Source organism: Anas platyrhynchos, chromosome 2, assembly GCF_047663525.1.
Source record: "Anas platyrhynchos isolate ZD024472 breed Pekin duck chromosome 2, IASCAAS_PekinDuck_T2T, whole genome shotgun sequence".
Lineage (NCBI taxonomy): Eukaryota > Metazoa > Chordata > Aves > Anseriformes > Anatidae > Anas > Anas platyrhynchos.
Genome location: NC_092588.1, coordinates 158,476,260 through 158,489,917, shown reverse-complemented (window position 1 = coordinate 158,489,917; position 13,658 = coordinate 158,476,260). Strand labels below are relative to the sequence as shown.

The 13,658-nt window shown below is 52.2% G+C and overlaps 1 protein-coding gene across 3 annotated transcripts in view; it reads left to right on the top strand.

Moving 5' to 3' along the window:
• SETD2 (SET domain containing 2, histone lysine methyltransferase) overlaps window positions 1-13,658 on the top strand; it is a 45,539-nt gene that overhangs the window by 21,435 nt on the left and 10,446 nt on the right. Inside the window, exons 9-15 of one of the 3 annotated variants that reach the window (XR_011807143.1) lie at window positions 434-560; window positions 1,899-2,033; window positions 2,526-2,654; window positions 4,190-4,831; window positions 7,313-7,490; window positions 11,676-11,724; window positions 12,493-12,581. Coding sequence is in view for 2 of the 3 variants with exons in the window: in XM_072033945.1 (XP_071890046.1) it covers window positions 434-560; window positions 1,899-2,033; window positions 2,526-2,654; window positions 4,190-4,831; window positions 11,676-11,724; window positions 12,493-12,673 (1,263 nt within the window). In the remaining variant the exon portion in view is untranslated. Of the gene's footprint in view, window positions 1-433; window positions 561-1,898; window positions 2,034-2,525; window positions 2,655-4,189; window positions 4,832-7,312; window positions 7,514-11,675; window positions 11,725-12,492; window positions 12,674-13,658 lie in introns of those variants that run through there. The other 2 variants (XM_072033945.1, XM_072033946.1) reach the window with 2 other exon arrangements.

Below are 13,658 nucleotides of genomic sequence, written 5' to 3'. Positions count from 1 at the left end.
AAATGACATGATCACAGCAGCTGTTTGAGGATTGAGGGGTTTATTTGAGTTTTCAGTGGCCAGAATGAAAAGCCTTGGCATGCAGAAAGTCTCTGTCCCTTTTCTTCTGAAGGCAGCGGGTGAAAAAACCACGCTCGCTGCCCTGTCCTTGTGGTCTGGGCAGCCTTGCTTTGCAGCAGCGGTGCAGGGAGACTCCAAGACAGAAAAAAACACCCGAAAAAACAGGGATGTGATGGCTTTCCGTGTTTTCTTGTAGCTGCTTAGCGGGTATTTGAAAAACAACAGAGAGGAAAGAGAGAGAAGTGCCTGGGCAGTGCAGTAATGGCTTTTTCTCATCGCAGTAGCAGGATGCACTTAAGAGTAAGATGAAGCAACTGATTGGAAATGCCATCGATTCGTTATTTAATGTTATTTTGCTTCTGCCCACGAACAGCAAAGAAGCTCAGAAATGCTTCTGCGGCTCGGCCAACTGCCGGGGTTACCTGGGGGGAGAGAACAGGGTCAGCATCCGAGCGGCTGGAGGGAAGATGAAAAAGGAACGCTCCCGGAAGAAGGATTCGGTGAGTGTCGTTCTCCTCTGGCTGTGAGTTTGTTGTTTGTTTTCTTTTGTTTTTCCCTTAAGAATTGCAGCAACAGAGGGTTGGCTGAGGGCATGATGCCCTCTTTGTAAGTCTTTGGGTCACCGCTTCCCATTTCAGGACGAGGCTGCTAAATTCCACCTGGGTTTCACAATTCCTTGGGTTGCGTGATTTTTAAATTCCAGGCAAAGACAAAAAAGCACTGGCTTCACTGTGTAGGACGTTACCTGCAATTTGACAGCTCAAATGGTGCAGATGTTTGCCATCCACGGGCTAGGATGTGAAATTGGAACCTCTAATTGCTTTGGCCTAGAGGCAAGTCAGCGTCGAGGAACTTGCAGGGACGTGCCTTGTGTTTGCTTTGACTCCAGCTTCAGTTGTGTTTGCAGATGGATGCGAATGAAATTAAGTAAGCTCAATCCAGACTTTTTAAAGCCTTTTTATAGCTCCTCATGCATATAATCCTCTCCAAGTGGTTACGTGAGCCTTCTCTCTACGTTGAGTTGCAGCGATGGATTTGTGTGGTAGGTGGAGGAGGAAAGTTTGCAGAAAAGTGGTCAAAAGGAATTTAAATAACGAATTTGAGTGCAAAGAAGTGATTTGCACTCCTCTTACTCTCTACTAAATTGAATTTTTCTGTGCTTGAAGCAAAGCCCTATTCCTACAAATAACATTACCTCTTTTTTTGGGAGGTGCTGCCTTCGAAAAGGCCAGCTTCGTTTCCATTTGCTGCGTCTGAGAGTCAGGAAGGCAAGAAATAAGTTTGGGTTTGAAAGGCGAATCGGTGCCACCGAGCAGTAGGCTCATTGTGGAGGTTGATGTTTCGGTGTCTGCGCGGAGAGGAATGTGCCTCTGGTTGTAAAGGATGGAAATAGGAGCTAGGAATTCGAAGAAGTAAATTTCTCTGCAATTAAAACCAGGATAATCTTCTCGTGCACATCTGTTTTCCCTCCACGAACAGGTAAATTTCCAACCAGAACTATTTTGGGGGCATCCACCTGGAATTTCCCCTGCGGAGCGTTGTGCACGTGGCGTAGAGGTGTGCATCTCACAGGCTGGTGGCAACAGCGCAGCTCTGCGTGGCATTTAAGCCCTAAACAACATGGAATGAAAACCACAACGCAGCAGATAAACGAAACCCAACCAAATTGGGGCAAATTAAAGCCAGACTTCGCCCTTTCGCTATGTGAGCAGTGGTCAGGAGGGGCTCCCGAAGCCAGGGAAAGGAATTCTCCTTGGTGTCGTGTAGGTAGGGTGGTGTTTTATGCACCTGGCATGGTCGGAGAATTAATTTCCTCGTCGTTTTCTTCCTCCTGGCAGGTGGACGGGGAGCTGGAAGCCCTGCTGGAGAACGGCGAGGGGCTCTCGGATAAGAACCAAGTTCTCAGCCTGTCCCGGCTGATGGTGCGCATCGAAACGCTGGAGCAGAAGCTCACCTGCCTCAAGCTCATACAGGTGGGAAGCTCCCAGCTGAACGGGGGGGATTGCTGGTTCAGAGAGCTCATTTTCGAGCTCGTTAGAGGAAGAGGGGATAATAGAAAACGGTGTCTGAGTTGTGCCAGCACGCTGAGAGGGAGCTCGAGCAGTTCTGCTTGGTTTGTAGGCGATGTGTGGTGCAGCCCTTGCCTTGTGCTTGGTGAACTGATGTGTCTGGGTCGTGAAATGCCCATTTCTAGAAGCAAACGACGTTGTAGCTGTCTTATCGTGGTTCTAAACCTCCTGCTGCATGTGTTACTGCTCCCAGAGCAGCAGCCACGTCCCCTTGAATTGCATTCGACGCGTGCTGGGCTTGGCAGGTGCCTCTCTCTGGCTCCCTGCTCCGGGCTTTTTCAGCAGCAGGGAGTTTGACAAGGGTTTGACAGGAGTTTGGCATGTGGAACCCGAATTCTTTTTGCCTGTGTGTCGCTGACCCTTCCCGTGGCCTCTCTGTGACTTTGACCCATCCAGAACACGCACTCGCAGTCGTGCCTGAAGTCCTTCCTGGAGTGCCACGGGCTTTCCCTCCTCTGGATTTGGATGACGGAGCTGGGCGACGGCCGGGGGAGCACCGCCAACAACCTGAAGCTGCAGCTGGAGGTCAGTCCTTCTTGCCTCGGGTCTGAGGCTTTCCTAGCCGCCCTGCTAATTGCTCTGGGTTTATTTTGATTGCAGCTGATTCTTTTATTGATAGGCATGCCGCATGCCAAGCCTCCGTGAAAACAAACTGCAGGTATCCGTGCAGCTACGGCCTAAAACTTCTGCTTTAAGGGGGGGAGTAAATACACGGAAAGAATTTGCCTCTGTGGTTTTCCTTACATTTCGGAGTTAGTGACATGAGCCAGACTTGCACAGCAGCGGCAGCGATCTTTATTCCTTCCATACTGCACGACAGAGGGAATCTGAGGTATTGCTTTGACGGGCCCGAGTGGAGCTTTGAAGGTTTCTGTTTTCTGTACGCGCCTCGGCATCGCACGCAAAAACCAGCTGGGAGTTCCTTCCTTAAAGGGGCTTCTGCCAGCGCTTTGCTGGGTGTTTTGAGAGGCTCACCCTGCCCCGAATCCAGCCAGAAAGCAGAAACTGCCCGAGCCTCAGGGCTTCAGGGTGCCTGTCCTGCTGCTGACCCCCCCTTTGTTTTCTGAGCCTGCTCCCGGAGCTCCACGCGGGTTTTCTCTTTTCGCCTTAGTGATTGGGTCGTGCCACGCTCATCTCGCCCTGGCCCCAAGAGGAACGATGTCTGACAGCCCCATAACCCAAAATTTTTGGAAAGATGGCACGGCAGAAGGCAGCGAGCACTTAGAGGGACACCGAGAGCGTTGACTTGCTGGGGCTGGGGCTTTGTCTCCACTCCTCGTGCATCTGGTCACTACACCATTAACTTTGGTGTTTTTCTATAAATCAAATACACTCTTTTAAAATCTGGATCATTCTTTACTGAGCTGCAAGTCAGGCTTGTCATAGGGGTCAGATCACACTTTGTTTTTTTTTTCCTCTTCATTTTTTATTTTTTTACAGTCATTGTTTTAAGAGTTGGCCTTTGGGCCATCAGATGGCAGAAATCAGCGTAATGCCATAAAACCATCCTCTGTCCTTCCTTCCGGAAGGATTGGTTTTAAAAAAATCAGTAAATTGAAGTGCTGCAACAGGACTTTCTGCCTCTTCCTTCAGAAAAAAAACAAAACATTTGCTGGGGATTTGGGCTCTGTTTTCGGGAGAGGTTTTGCCCCACGATGGGATTGGTTTTATTTTTTTTATTCTATGGGCTATTAAATTCATGTGGACAATGATGGGAGCTCTAGGTAGACGCAGCTAGGATGACTTGGCATAACTGCCAAGGCTCAGTGGTGCTCCAAAGTCTGAGATTTCCTCTACTCCAGCGTGCCGGGCTGCGTGCTGGTTTCAGATGCTGGCTTCTGGAGCAGCGTGGATCATCCAGAAGTGGCTGTGGCCACCTGTAGCTGTCTGAGCTCATTGAACTTGATTTAATTTCAACCCACTGCCTATTTTTTCTCCTCTCATGGTTTATTTGCCCTCTTCAGAAGCTCACCACTGCGTTTAGCCCTGAGGAGGGCTGCGTCTCTCTCCTCGTGACCTGTCGCAGTCCCATTCACCTTGATTTTTCTCTCTTCAATCAGATCATGAAGACGCTGGAGCTGCTGCCTATCCCCACCAAGAACATGCTGGAGGAGAGCAAGGTGCTCCCCATCATTCAACGCTGGGCTCAGACCAAGACAGCTGTCCCGCAGCTCAGCGAGGGCGACGGCTACTCCAGCGAGAACACGTCACGGGCTCACACACCGCTCAACACGCCCGATCTTTCCGCCAAGCAGAGCGTGGAAGGGGACACGGATACCCCCAAAAAGCTGGTGTTTCGGAGGCTCAAAATTATAAGTGAGAACAGCATGGACAGCGCCATCTCGGATACAACCAGCGAGCTGGAGGGGAAGGAAGGGAAGGAGGACCTGGACCAGCTGGAGGGAGCCCCGACGGAGGCGTCGGAGGAGCAGCAGCAACAGCAGGAGATGAAACCCGCTGGTGACGTGCCGGTGGAGAGCAGCAAACCCCAAGTTGTGGAGCTGGAGGCCGAGCCTGAAGTGGAGGTGAAGGAGAGCAACGGGGCGAAGCTGGAGGAGCCCATCACGATGGAGACGCCGTCGCAGGACGAAGAGGAGGGCGTATCCGACGTGGAGAGCGAGAGGAGCCAGGAGCAAACCGACAAAATCGTCGACGTGAGCGACTTGGCCACCAGGCTGCTCGACAGCTGGAAAGACCTGAAGGTAAGAGGCACCCCGGGGTACCCGCAGCCCCACCACCTCTGCCCCTGCTGAGGCCAACGCGGAGTTGTTGGCCTTAAACGCGGCGCAGCAGGGCTGAGACGTGGTCCTGCTGGTAAATCTTGGACATCTACGATTGCTTTGGGGCTTTTCGGGTGCTTTCTGTGTGCATCCTTTCATTGCAAGCTCCCCCGTCCGGGATTTCAAACAGATTTCCAGGTGGTTTTTGGTCCAGATGTTGTCCAGGTGGTGTTGTCCAGAGTTTTTGGAGTTGCACACCAAAGATGGTGCAGGCTGGCCACCACAAAAACACCTCGTGGTGGTTTTGGGGTGGTTTTGGGGCTGCTCAGGGGGAGGGCAGCTCCCAACTGATCAGGAAAAGGACCTAGTGACAGCGTGACAAACAATTCTGGTTGGAATGCCCAGTGCCCAGCTCGATGCCCATTCAGCAACCTCTTAAATTAAGTTATGGGAAGCTCGTCAGCGTTTCCTGTTCCGTTACCACATGCTCCACACCTGCAACGTGCAGAGCCTCCACAAAAACCCATCTGTTGGCAGCATTTTGGCCTCTTGATACCACTTTTAATACTGGGATAACCTCTAGATGTGCGTAGCTTGGATATAAACCAAGAAATACTCAGTTTTGGGGTGTTAATCTAAGCTTTTAGGGGCTGCTAGAAAATCCATCTGCTCGCTGGTTCGCTTCCATCAAGTTCTTCCTGGAGCAAATGATGTAAGAGCAGGGTCGGGGGGCTGCTGGTTGCTTTTTCTCCTCCCTGAGCAGTGCAGGTGGCCTTCTTGGCCACTTGGTCTTTAGCTGCCATCAATCTTTGATGAAATTTGGGGTGAAATTGAGTTCTGTAAGCTGTTGCTCAACGCTTCGGGCATTTTCTGGGGGTTTCTTTAGGTCTTTGGAAACTCCTGGTGGATCTGCTGTTCTGATAGGATTATATTTTGGGGAGAGCAAGGAGGGCGAGAGCCTTGCTTGGAAGTGTGAAAGCATTTATTGAGGATCCAGCAGAGCCCTGAGGCTGCGTCCACACCAACAAAACAGGAGGAGGGAGAAGAGAGGGACCTCTGCACGTCCCCGAGCACCCAGCTGAGACGGAGCTGAGTCCCTGCTGGGTCTGCAGAGCTTCCAAACGGGGCAGCTTTGGTGGAAAAAGTGGTGGAGGAGTTCTGCCCTTCTCCTAATCAAGCACCCGCCCGGTTTTAATTAGTGCTCTTTAAGCAAATTTACATTTTAGAGCGCATCATCTAGCCAAAGGGCTGCTTTATGCAAAGAGCTGTGTCCGTTCACTACCGTGGCTGCAAACATTATTTTATAAAACGTAGAGTTTTGTGTAAGACTCAAGGGAAATCTTACCTTAATTTCTGATTTTTTCGGAAAAATCAGATGCTCTTGAACAGAATTGTTTGGGCGTAATCATTTGTGCCATAAATCGTACCGGGAGAGGAGGCGAGACTTTACCAAACGAAACATGAGCTGAAAGGTCTTGCTGTAGAAAATTAGGCTGAGATTCTTCTTCCTTCCCTTCTTTACCGAGTGGATCTGCCAAATATCTCTCACCAGCTTTTAACGTGCAAACTTTTTAGGTTTGCTTGGCTCTTACGGTTCCTTTATGCGAGTGGCGCTGCCAGGTTGGGGTTGGGGTGGAACTGGAAGCCCTTTTCCTTCCTGGAAAGGACTTTCCCTTCCAGGTGGAACTGGAAATCCTGGATCCCTGGGGGTGTTTAAGCTGAAAACCAAAAAAAAGCGAGCTCCTGCTTTGGAGACGCGCTCGTGGGGATCCCCCAGCCCCGTGTTTGCAGCGCGAGGTTTTCACGTGCTGCAGGGCTGAAACCTGGAGCAGCACAAGGGAGATAAGTAAAAGCATTAAGGAACAAGTTGCCCAAAACGGGGCACTTCTCCAAAATTGCACTGCGAGCCCGGATTTGATCTGACACCCGCCGGTCCCAGGAGGTTTGGGGTTTTCTCTGGAGCTCGGAGGAGCTCGGGGTACCCGGGGAGCTCGTGCTGAAGCCCGTGGTGAAGCTCTGGAGCTGTCACCCGTGCGAGTTGGTAGCTGGGATGTGTCTTCACGTCCCCTCGGTGATCTTTTAGGCGTGCTTAGGGCTTTCCTCGTGCCGTGGCAGGGATGCAAAAACCCTGAGGGGCACGGCCCGAACAGCGGAGCGCTCTCGGGGGGGGAAACCACGACCCCGTGGGTGCTTCCCGTGCCGTCCTCGGCCACGAGTTAACTGCTTCTGTCCTCCTTTCACCTCTCGGATGCTGGTTTCTGGTTAATTACCCTCTGGTTAACCCATTTCTGGTTAACAACAGCTCAGCCCCGGGTGGCAGATGCCCGAAAGAAAAGAAACGGAGCTGGCAGGAGGGTGGCCGGGATTGGGGGGGGGGGATCTGCAACCTCGTAACTTTTAAGCTATGTCCTGCTCCGGTCCGTGCTGATGACCCCCCTGGTAATTTCACCCATTTCCATCCAGCTTCTCAGGGCAGCAAGGAGCTTGTTAACATCACCAGCTGACCATGTGTCTCCTTGTCCCAACTCCGTGCTGAAGAAGGGAGCGAACGTAGCGTGCGCGCCGCGAAGAGACGGGAAGATGGTTGGGAAGCTGGATGGTGATGCATGAGCAAAGTGATTTAGGTGGAAAAAGGACAGAGGTGTGGTTAACTCGGCGCTGCCGACGGTATTTTGCTGCGTCCATTGGCCGGGGGAAAAAAAAAAACCAGCTCCCGGCGTGAAAGGATTAAGTGAGCTCTCTCTTTTCTCTACCTCTACACGCGGGGACGGCTGCCTCGGCTTACGGGGCTCGGCCACGCCGGCCCCGTAACCCCCAGGGAGCTGTGGCCGCTGCTACACCCCCCCTTCAGCACCACACACACCCCTCACACCTCTCCCCAAAAAATTGGGGACGTTTTCAGCCTGGGCTCGTGCCCGCGGATCCCAAGCTCCGGGGCCGCGGGGCATTTTTCCCCCGTGCTGAAAACGGACCCGACCACGGGGGCTGGAGAGCACGCGGGGGTCTCCCGCTGCTTTTTCCCCCCTCCAACCCCAGGATTGTGCTCCCGTCCTGTAGCAGGTAAGGTCCCCGTGGATGGATGGCCACTGTGCTCCCCTCTCTCTCTCTCTCTCTCTCTCTCAGCATCTCGGCGTGTTCTGGCAGCACCCGCACCTTCTGCAGTAGGGTCGGCACCGCCGAGCAGGGCGCGGAGGACGTGCACCCCTCTGGTGTTTGGGATTTGCGGGTGTGAAGCCCTTAGGGGCTTTTTGCGGGGTGATCTCAGTGCTGAGGGGAATCGGGCAGGTTTGGAGCTTGAGCTTTCCTAATTCTGGCCCTGGGGTTTATCCCTGCTGACCCCAAAGCCAGCCTGCGGGTCCTACAGCTCCACTGCCCATCCCGTAAGCATCCTACAGCACTCTGCTACCCGAAACATCTCAAATCCATCCCTTAGACAACCAGAGAGCTGCAGCTGGGAGGCTCCAAACCTTCTCCTTACTACCTGAAGCCTTCTATTTTCATAAATAGATTTATTTTCTTTTAAGAAACCCCTTTAGGAAAGAACCAAACGCCTTGGATTTGAAGGGTTTTACCCCAACACTTCTTCCCCAAACAATTTAGCAATTTAGGGCCAAGGCGATGCCCGGGCTGTTTGATTTGGGCAAGGTGGACTTGCTCTCCTTCAAAACCCCCTTTTGGGAACTTAATCATTTCCCTGATAGGAAACAGCAAATCTTGGGTGGCCCTGACGAGCTGAGCTTTTAGTTTTCCCCCAAAAAACCTCTCCAAATCACGGTTGACACATCTTCAGAGGGCAGCACGGGGAAGCTGCTCTCGCTCCGGCACGCTCTAATTAGGGCGCTTGTAATTTGTCAGAACTTACAGCGAGAAAACAGCTCGTGGAAACAATAGGCGCTGGTGAGCGGCCAGGCTGTTGGGTTTTTTGTTTTTTTGGCCTTTATTTAGGGAAGTTTTGGGCTCAGTCCTTGCTCCCCTCCCTACCTTAGCATCGTGCGCTCGTGCGCCGCGGATGGGGATGCGCTCGGGACCCCCTCCTGGGTGTGCGTGCAGCCCGCCAGCCTCATTTCGGGGCTTTTTTTCTTTCCTTAAGCTTGTAGCAGACCCGAATCGTGCAGCTAATTTTTTGTGTAACTCGTTAAAAGCCTGTCTCCAAGGTAGAGAACCGCCTGGGCTCTGCTGGCGGCCCTCCCGCCGGGTCAGCGGCTCCGTGCGCTCGAGCTAGCACCTTCCGATCCCAAAATAACCCAGCCTTGCTCTGCAGCTCTCCCTGCCTCTTGCTTTGACCACCATCTGCTTCCCATAGAGCCGATCCCAAATTCTGCTTTGTGCCCTTTTCAAAGGCTCTGCTGCCTCCGTTCCTCCCCGGAGCGGTGCCGGCGGTCCCGCTGCGTGCCGAGCCACTCTCCAGCCGTACCCAGCTCCGGTTCACCATCCTTTCGGACCATTCTTTCCCCTATTTTCACGTTGCGTGCCCTGCTGATTATTTTTTTGGAGCTGGGAGGAACCAGCACCTCGTCTCCTGCCCCTACTGATCCACCTCGGGGCTGGTTCTTGGCACCTCGTGCCCCCGGTGGCTCCTCCGCAGTCGGTGTCGGTGGGAGCGCGGCGTGGGGTGCTCTGCTCGGTTTTAGGGCGTGCTGCTGCGCTCTGCATCCGAGGAGGGGCTTTTAGGGCTGCTGGTGCAGGAGGGGGAGAAGAAAAGAGGAAAATCCAGCACCAACGGGTGCTTTTGGGGCTGCAGGAGCAAGGCAGTAAGAGAAATCCTCCCGCATAACTTGGTCGCTCGTGCCTCCGGGATTCAGCGTGGAGAGGGTTTAAAGAATTGGTTTTAAGGGCAATTTGGGGCGCTGCTGTGCCGCACCTCCAACCTTCCAGGGGAAGTCACCTCTGTCCCACGCAGGGGTTTTTTGGTTTATAGGTTCAGAGCCGTGTAGGTTTTCCTATCCCAGGGGCTTCCTTCCGCATCCCTCCCACCCCAAGCAGCGAGGTGCCGCTTTGTTTCCCTGGTGCGAGGTGTGCACCAGGCTTTGTTTAAAAAGAGGAGAATTGAGGGGGAAAACAAACAAAAAAAAGGGAAAAATAAATAGGTGTTTGACCCTACTTTAAGACAAATCTCTGCCCCAATCCCTTCGTACAACCCCCAGCAGCACTTTGGGAGGGGCTGTGACTCGCGGCCAGCCCACGAGAGGATCCCTGATTCCTCGAGTCATCTCCAACCACCTTTAAAAAAAAAAAAATCAGGGCTGAGAATCGATGTTTTTAAGAGAAAAGGTGGTGGTGGGCTCGGGGGGTTCCTCCTGCTGCCCTAAAAGCAGGCGAGGAGCCAGAGGGACCCCCCTCACCCCGTGGCACCGTGGATTTTGTGCCCTAAATTTGGCAAGGTGAGCTCCTCCTGAGCTGCTTCAGCAGCAAATTTCTTAAAAAAAAATAAAGTTTACGTAAGGGTGAGGGTCTTGCAGTCACGCTGAGCTGGAGGTTTTTACTTTCTGAGTTTGGGATAGCTTTGAATCCCAAAGCAGAGGTAGGCAGCGCTCAGCACTGGTGGAATAACACAAGCAGCCTTCGTTCCCCCCTATAAATCCCCTTTGGCCTCATCCATCCCCTAAATTAAAGGATATTTTGGTGCTACACAAGCACGGCGTTTTCCCCCAGGGCGCCAAGGTTGTGTTGGTGCCTTTGCTGTTGCATCGAGGAGAATTAACTCCGCTCGGAGGCTCGTGGAGCAGGTTTGGCTCGGGTTTTTGCTTCTGCTTGGTCTCTAACCCTAAAAAAAACCACAACCCTAATGAACCCAGAGGTCTGGGGTCTCAGCACGTCGCTGCTGGAACTGCTGCTGAGGAGGGCAGAGAGCAAGGGCACGATCCGAGGTGGCAATAAAATGGGAAGGAGTCTTGGCTTTTAGGATTTTGGGGCTCGGACAGTCAGTTTTACTATTTATATATATTTATAGTGTGTATATGGTGTTTGTGCACATGATATCGTGTCTGTGCATCACACAGGTGGGAATTTTGGTTTTTCTAGTAGGATACAACACAATTTGCACGCTGAGTGCCCGAATATTTCATTAAAAATCACAGCTGAGAGCACGGTGGGGCATAAAACCCTCGGTTTGTGGCCAGCAGGGACCCAGCTGGTTAACGTGCAAAACCAGGACCCTAAAAAGGGGACCCTAAAAAGGTTTTCATCCTCCTTGCCAGGTCCTGTCCCGTTTTGCCGAGCTAATTGATGTGTTTTTAAGTCGTTCCCACTCACGAGGGTGCTGTAGCTCGGCACCACGTGGCACAAAGCCCACAACCGTGGGCTCTGCCTCAAAACCTGGAGTCACAAAGAATTCCCCCCCAGCCTGGCACAGCGCACACCCTCTTGGATTTTTCCTCCAGGCTCTTTTCCCTTTATTTCTGCCTTGATTTCTGCCTTTAAACGAAGGGCAGAGCCTGCTGGCTGCACCACCAGCACCCCCCGAGCTGCAACGGGTGGTGCGAGGACTTGGGCAGCGTGACCTGCCTTAAAACACCTGCAGAAAAACCATGCCCAAAAAATATATTTATTTATTTTTTTTAAATCACGGAATCGTGCAGGTGGGGAAAGAGCTCTAAAATCACTTCGTCCAGTTTTTGGCACAAAAACCCCACCAAACGTGAGTTGCTGATGAAGGACAGCATACAGAAAGCACCGCGCTGGTTTGCTTAAAACCAGAACTTTGCTTAAAACCAGAACTTGGCTTAAAACCAGAACTTGGCTTCAAAAGACAACTTTTCAGCCCTGCGGGCGCCGGGGGTGTTCTCCCGTGGCCAGCTGAAAATCTGACTTGTGGCTTGTTTTGCAGGAGGTGTACCGAATCCCGAAGAAGAGCCAAGCAGAAAAGGAGAGCAGCGGTACGTCCTGATGCTTTTTTTTTTAAAAAAATCCTAGAAAACAGGTGGATGTTCACAGGGTACGGTGCCAAGAGCCAAAACCAGTCCAGCAAAACCAGCCCACGGTGCAAAGAAGCTCGCCGAGCTGATGGAGGAGCAATTTCTGCTCCCTCAAAATGTTACCTCTGCCCCCTAAAATGTTACCTCCGGGCCTTGGTGGTTGTCTGCAAATCTCTCTCCATTTTCCCCTCGCCCAAATTTTTCTTGGGAGGCGGAAACAAGAGCGCAAGGGCGCATTTGGGGTTTTTGTTTGACCCGAAATCTCCGGGGTGGCTCTGAAACATCCCCGGGCTGAGCCCAAACCCTCCAGCACCACGGCTTTCAGCACAGGCTCCGTTCAGTGTCGATGTTCTCGGGGAGCTTCTTGCTTTCTGAACAAGTTTTCGGGTGTAAAAACTCCTCGGGAGACGCGTGCTGAGGTTCGGAGCCACCGCGTTTCCACCCTGCGAGAGGAACGGGAGGAGGGGGAACCGGCGGGACCTAAAAATAAGCGTGGTGCGTTTTCAGCCATTAGGTAACAGCTCAGGGGCCGGAGAAGGACCTAAAAATAGAAATTAGGATGGAAGTTTTCTTTTAACCACGCTGCAGTGAGGCTGATACGAGGGAACCTGAAATTTGCTTGAATGGAGACTCTGTTGGCTGAGACAGAGGAGCCACTGAAACCCCGGGAGCTTGAAACTTGCTGAATTGTAACAAAATTCTCATTTTTTACCCATTTTCCCTAACCAGCCGACCGTGGGAGAGAGGCGTCTGGCCACAGGGATCAGACTCCCACCCCGAAAAACCCCGTCCTGAGCCGGGAGCGGGATCCCGAGCGGCAGAGCCAGAGCAAGGAGAAGAAGAGGCGCAGGGACTCGCTGTCGCCGCCGTCCTCGGCGTACGAGCGCGGCACCAAGAGGCCGGAGGACAGGCAAGTGGTCCCGGGAAATCCTCCGTGGCACAGGTTTTGGGTGCGTGGCAGCACTGCCAGGGCTAAGTGACCTTAAGAATTTCTAGGTTGGACGCGAGGATCTTGAGGTCTCTTCCATCCTAGAAATTCGGTGATGATTCTGTGATTCCGTGACCCCGCTGGCACTTCCACCCTCACTATTTTTGTTTCTCTTGCACCCCTTTTCCTTCCTCTTTATTCATTAAGAAAGGGAAAACACGACAGGCTTGTGTTTCGGGGAGATCACATTAAATCAGCAACGGGATCTCCTTTACAGAAGGCGGCTTCCTCTTGTCCCTCTTTATAGGATCTGAAGCAACCTAATAATTAGGGAACAATCGCTGGTGAGTCAGCCAGGCGAGAGCCTACCGGGAGAATTTGAAATGACTGGGTAAAAAAAAACTCAACCCCAAAGCCACGATCCTGTAATTATCCCTGCGGGGCACGGAAACCCCAAAAACGCCCGAAAACGCCCGGAAACCCCCAAAAACGCCGCGCTCCTCGATTTTCTCCTGCCCTCCCCTTTCACGCGAGCTGCCTCTCGTGTAAACTCCCCGAGGAGATGTGCTTTTGATACGCGAAGCCAGCGCACGAACACGGGGTTAGGATATTAAACATCCAGGGGATGCTTTGTAGGATCCATTCCCCCGATGGCTGCAAACCATTTTTGCTCGTAATCCCCCTTTTACCACGCTCGTAACTTCCCCAAATATCTACCTTTGATCTGCGATTTTCCATGGTTGAGGTCTGATCAAAGTCCTCCGTGCTTTTTTTTTTTTTTATTATTATTTTGTTTTGTTTTTTAACTCCTCGGAAAAATCCCTCCGGCTGCTCCGCGTCTCGGGACGAAAATTCTTCAGTCTTCCAAAAAAAAAAAAATTAGAAAAAATCCACATTTTATTAATTTTTTTTAAGCTAAACCCGCATCCAAACAGCACTGTGCTGCTCGCCATTCCGTTGTTCGTAG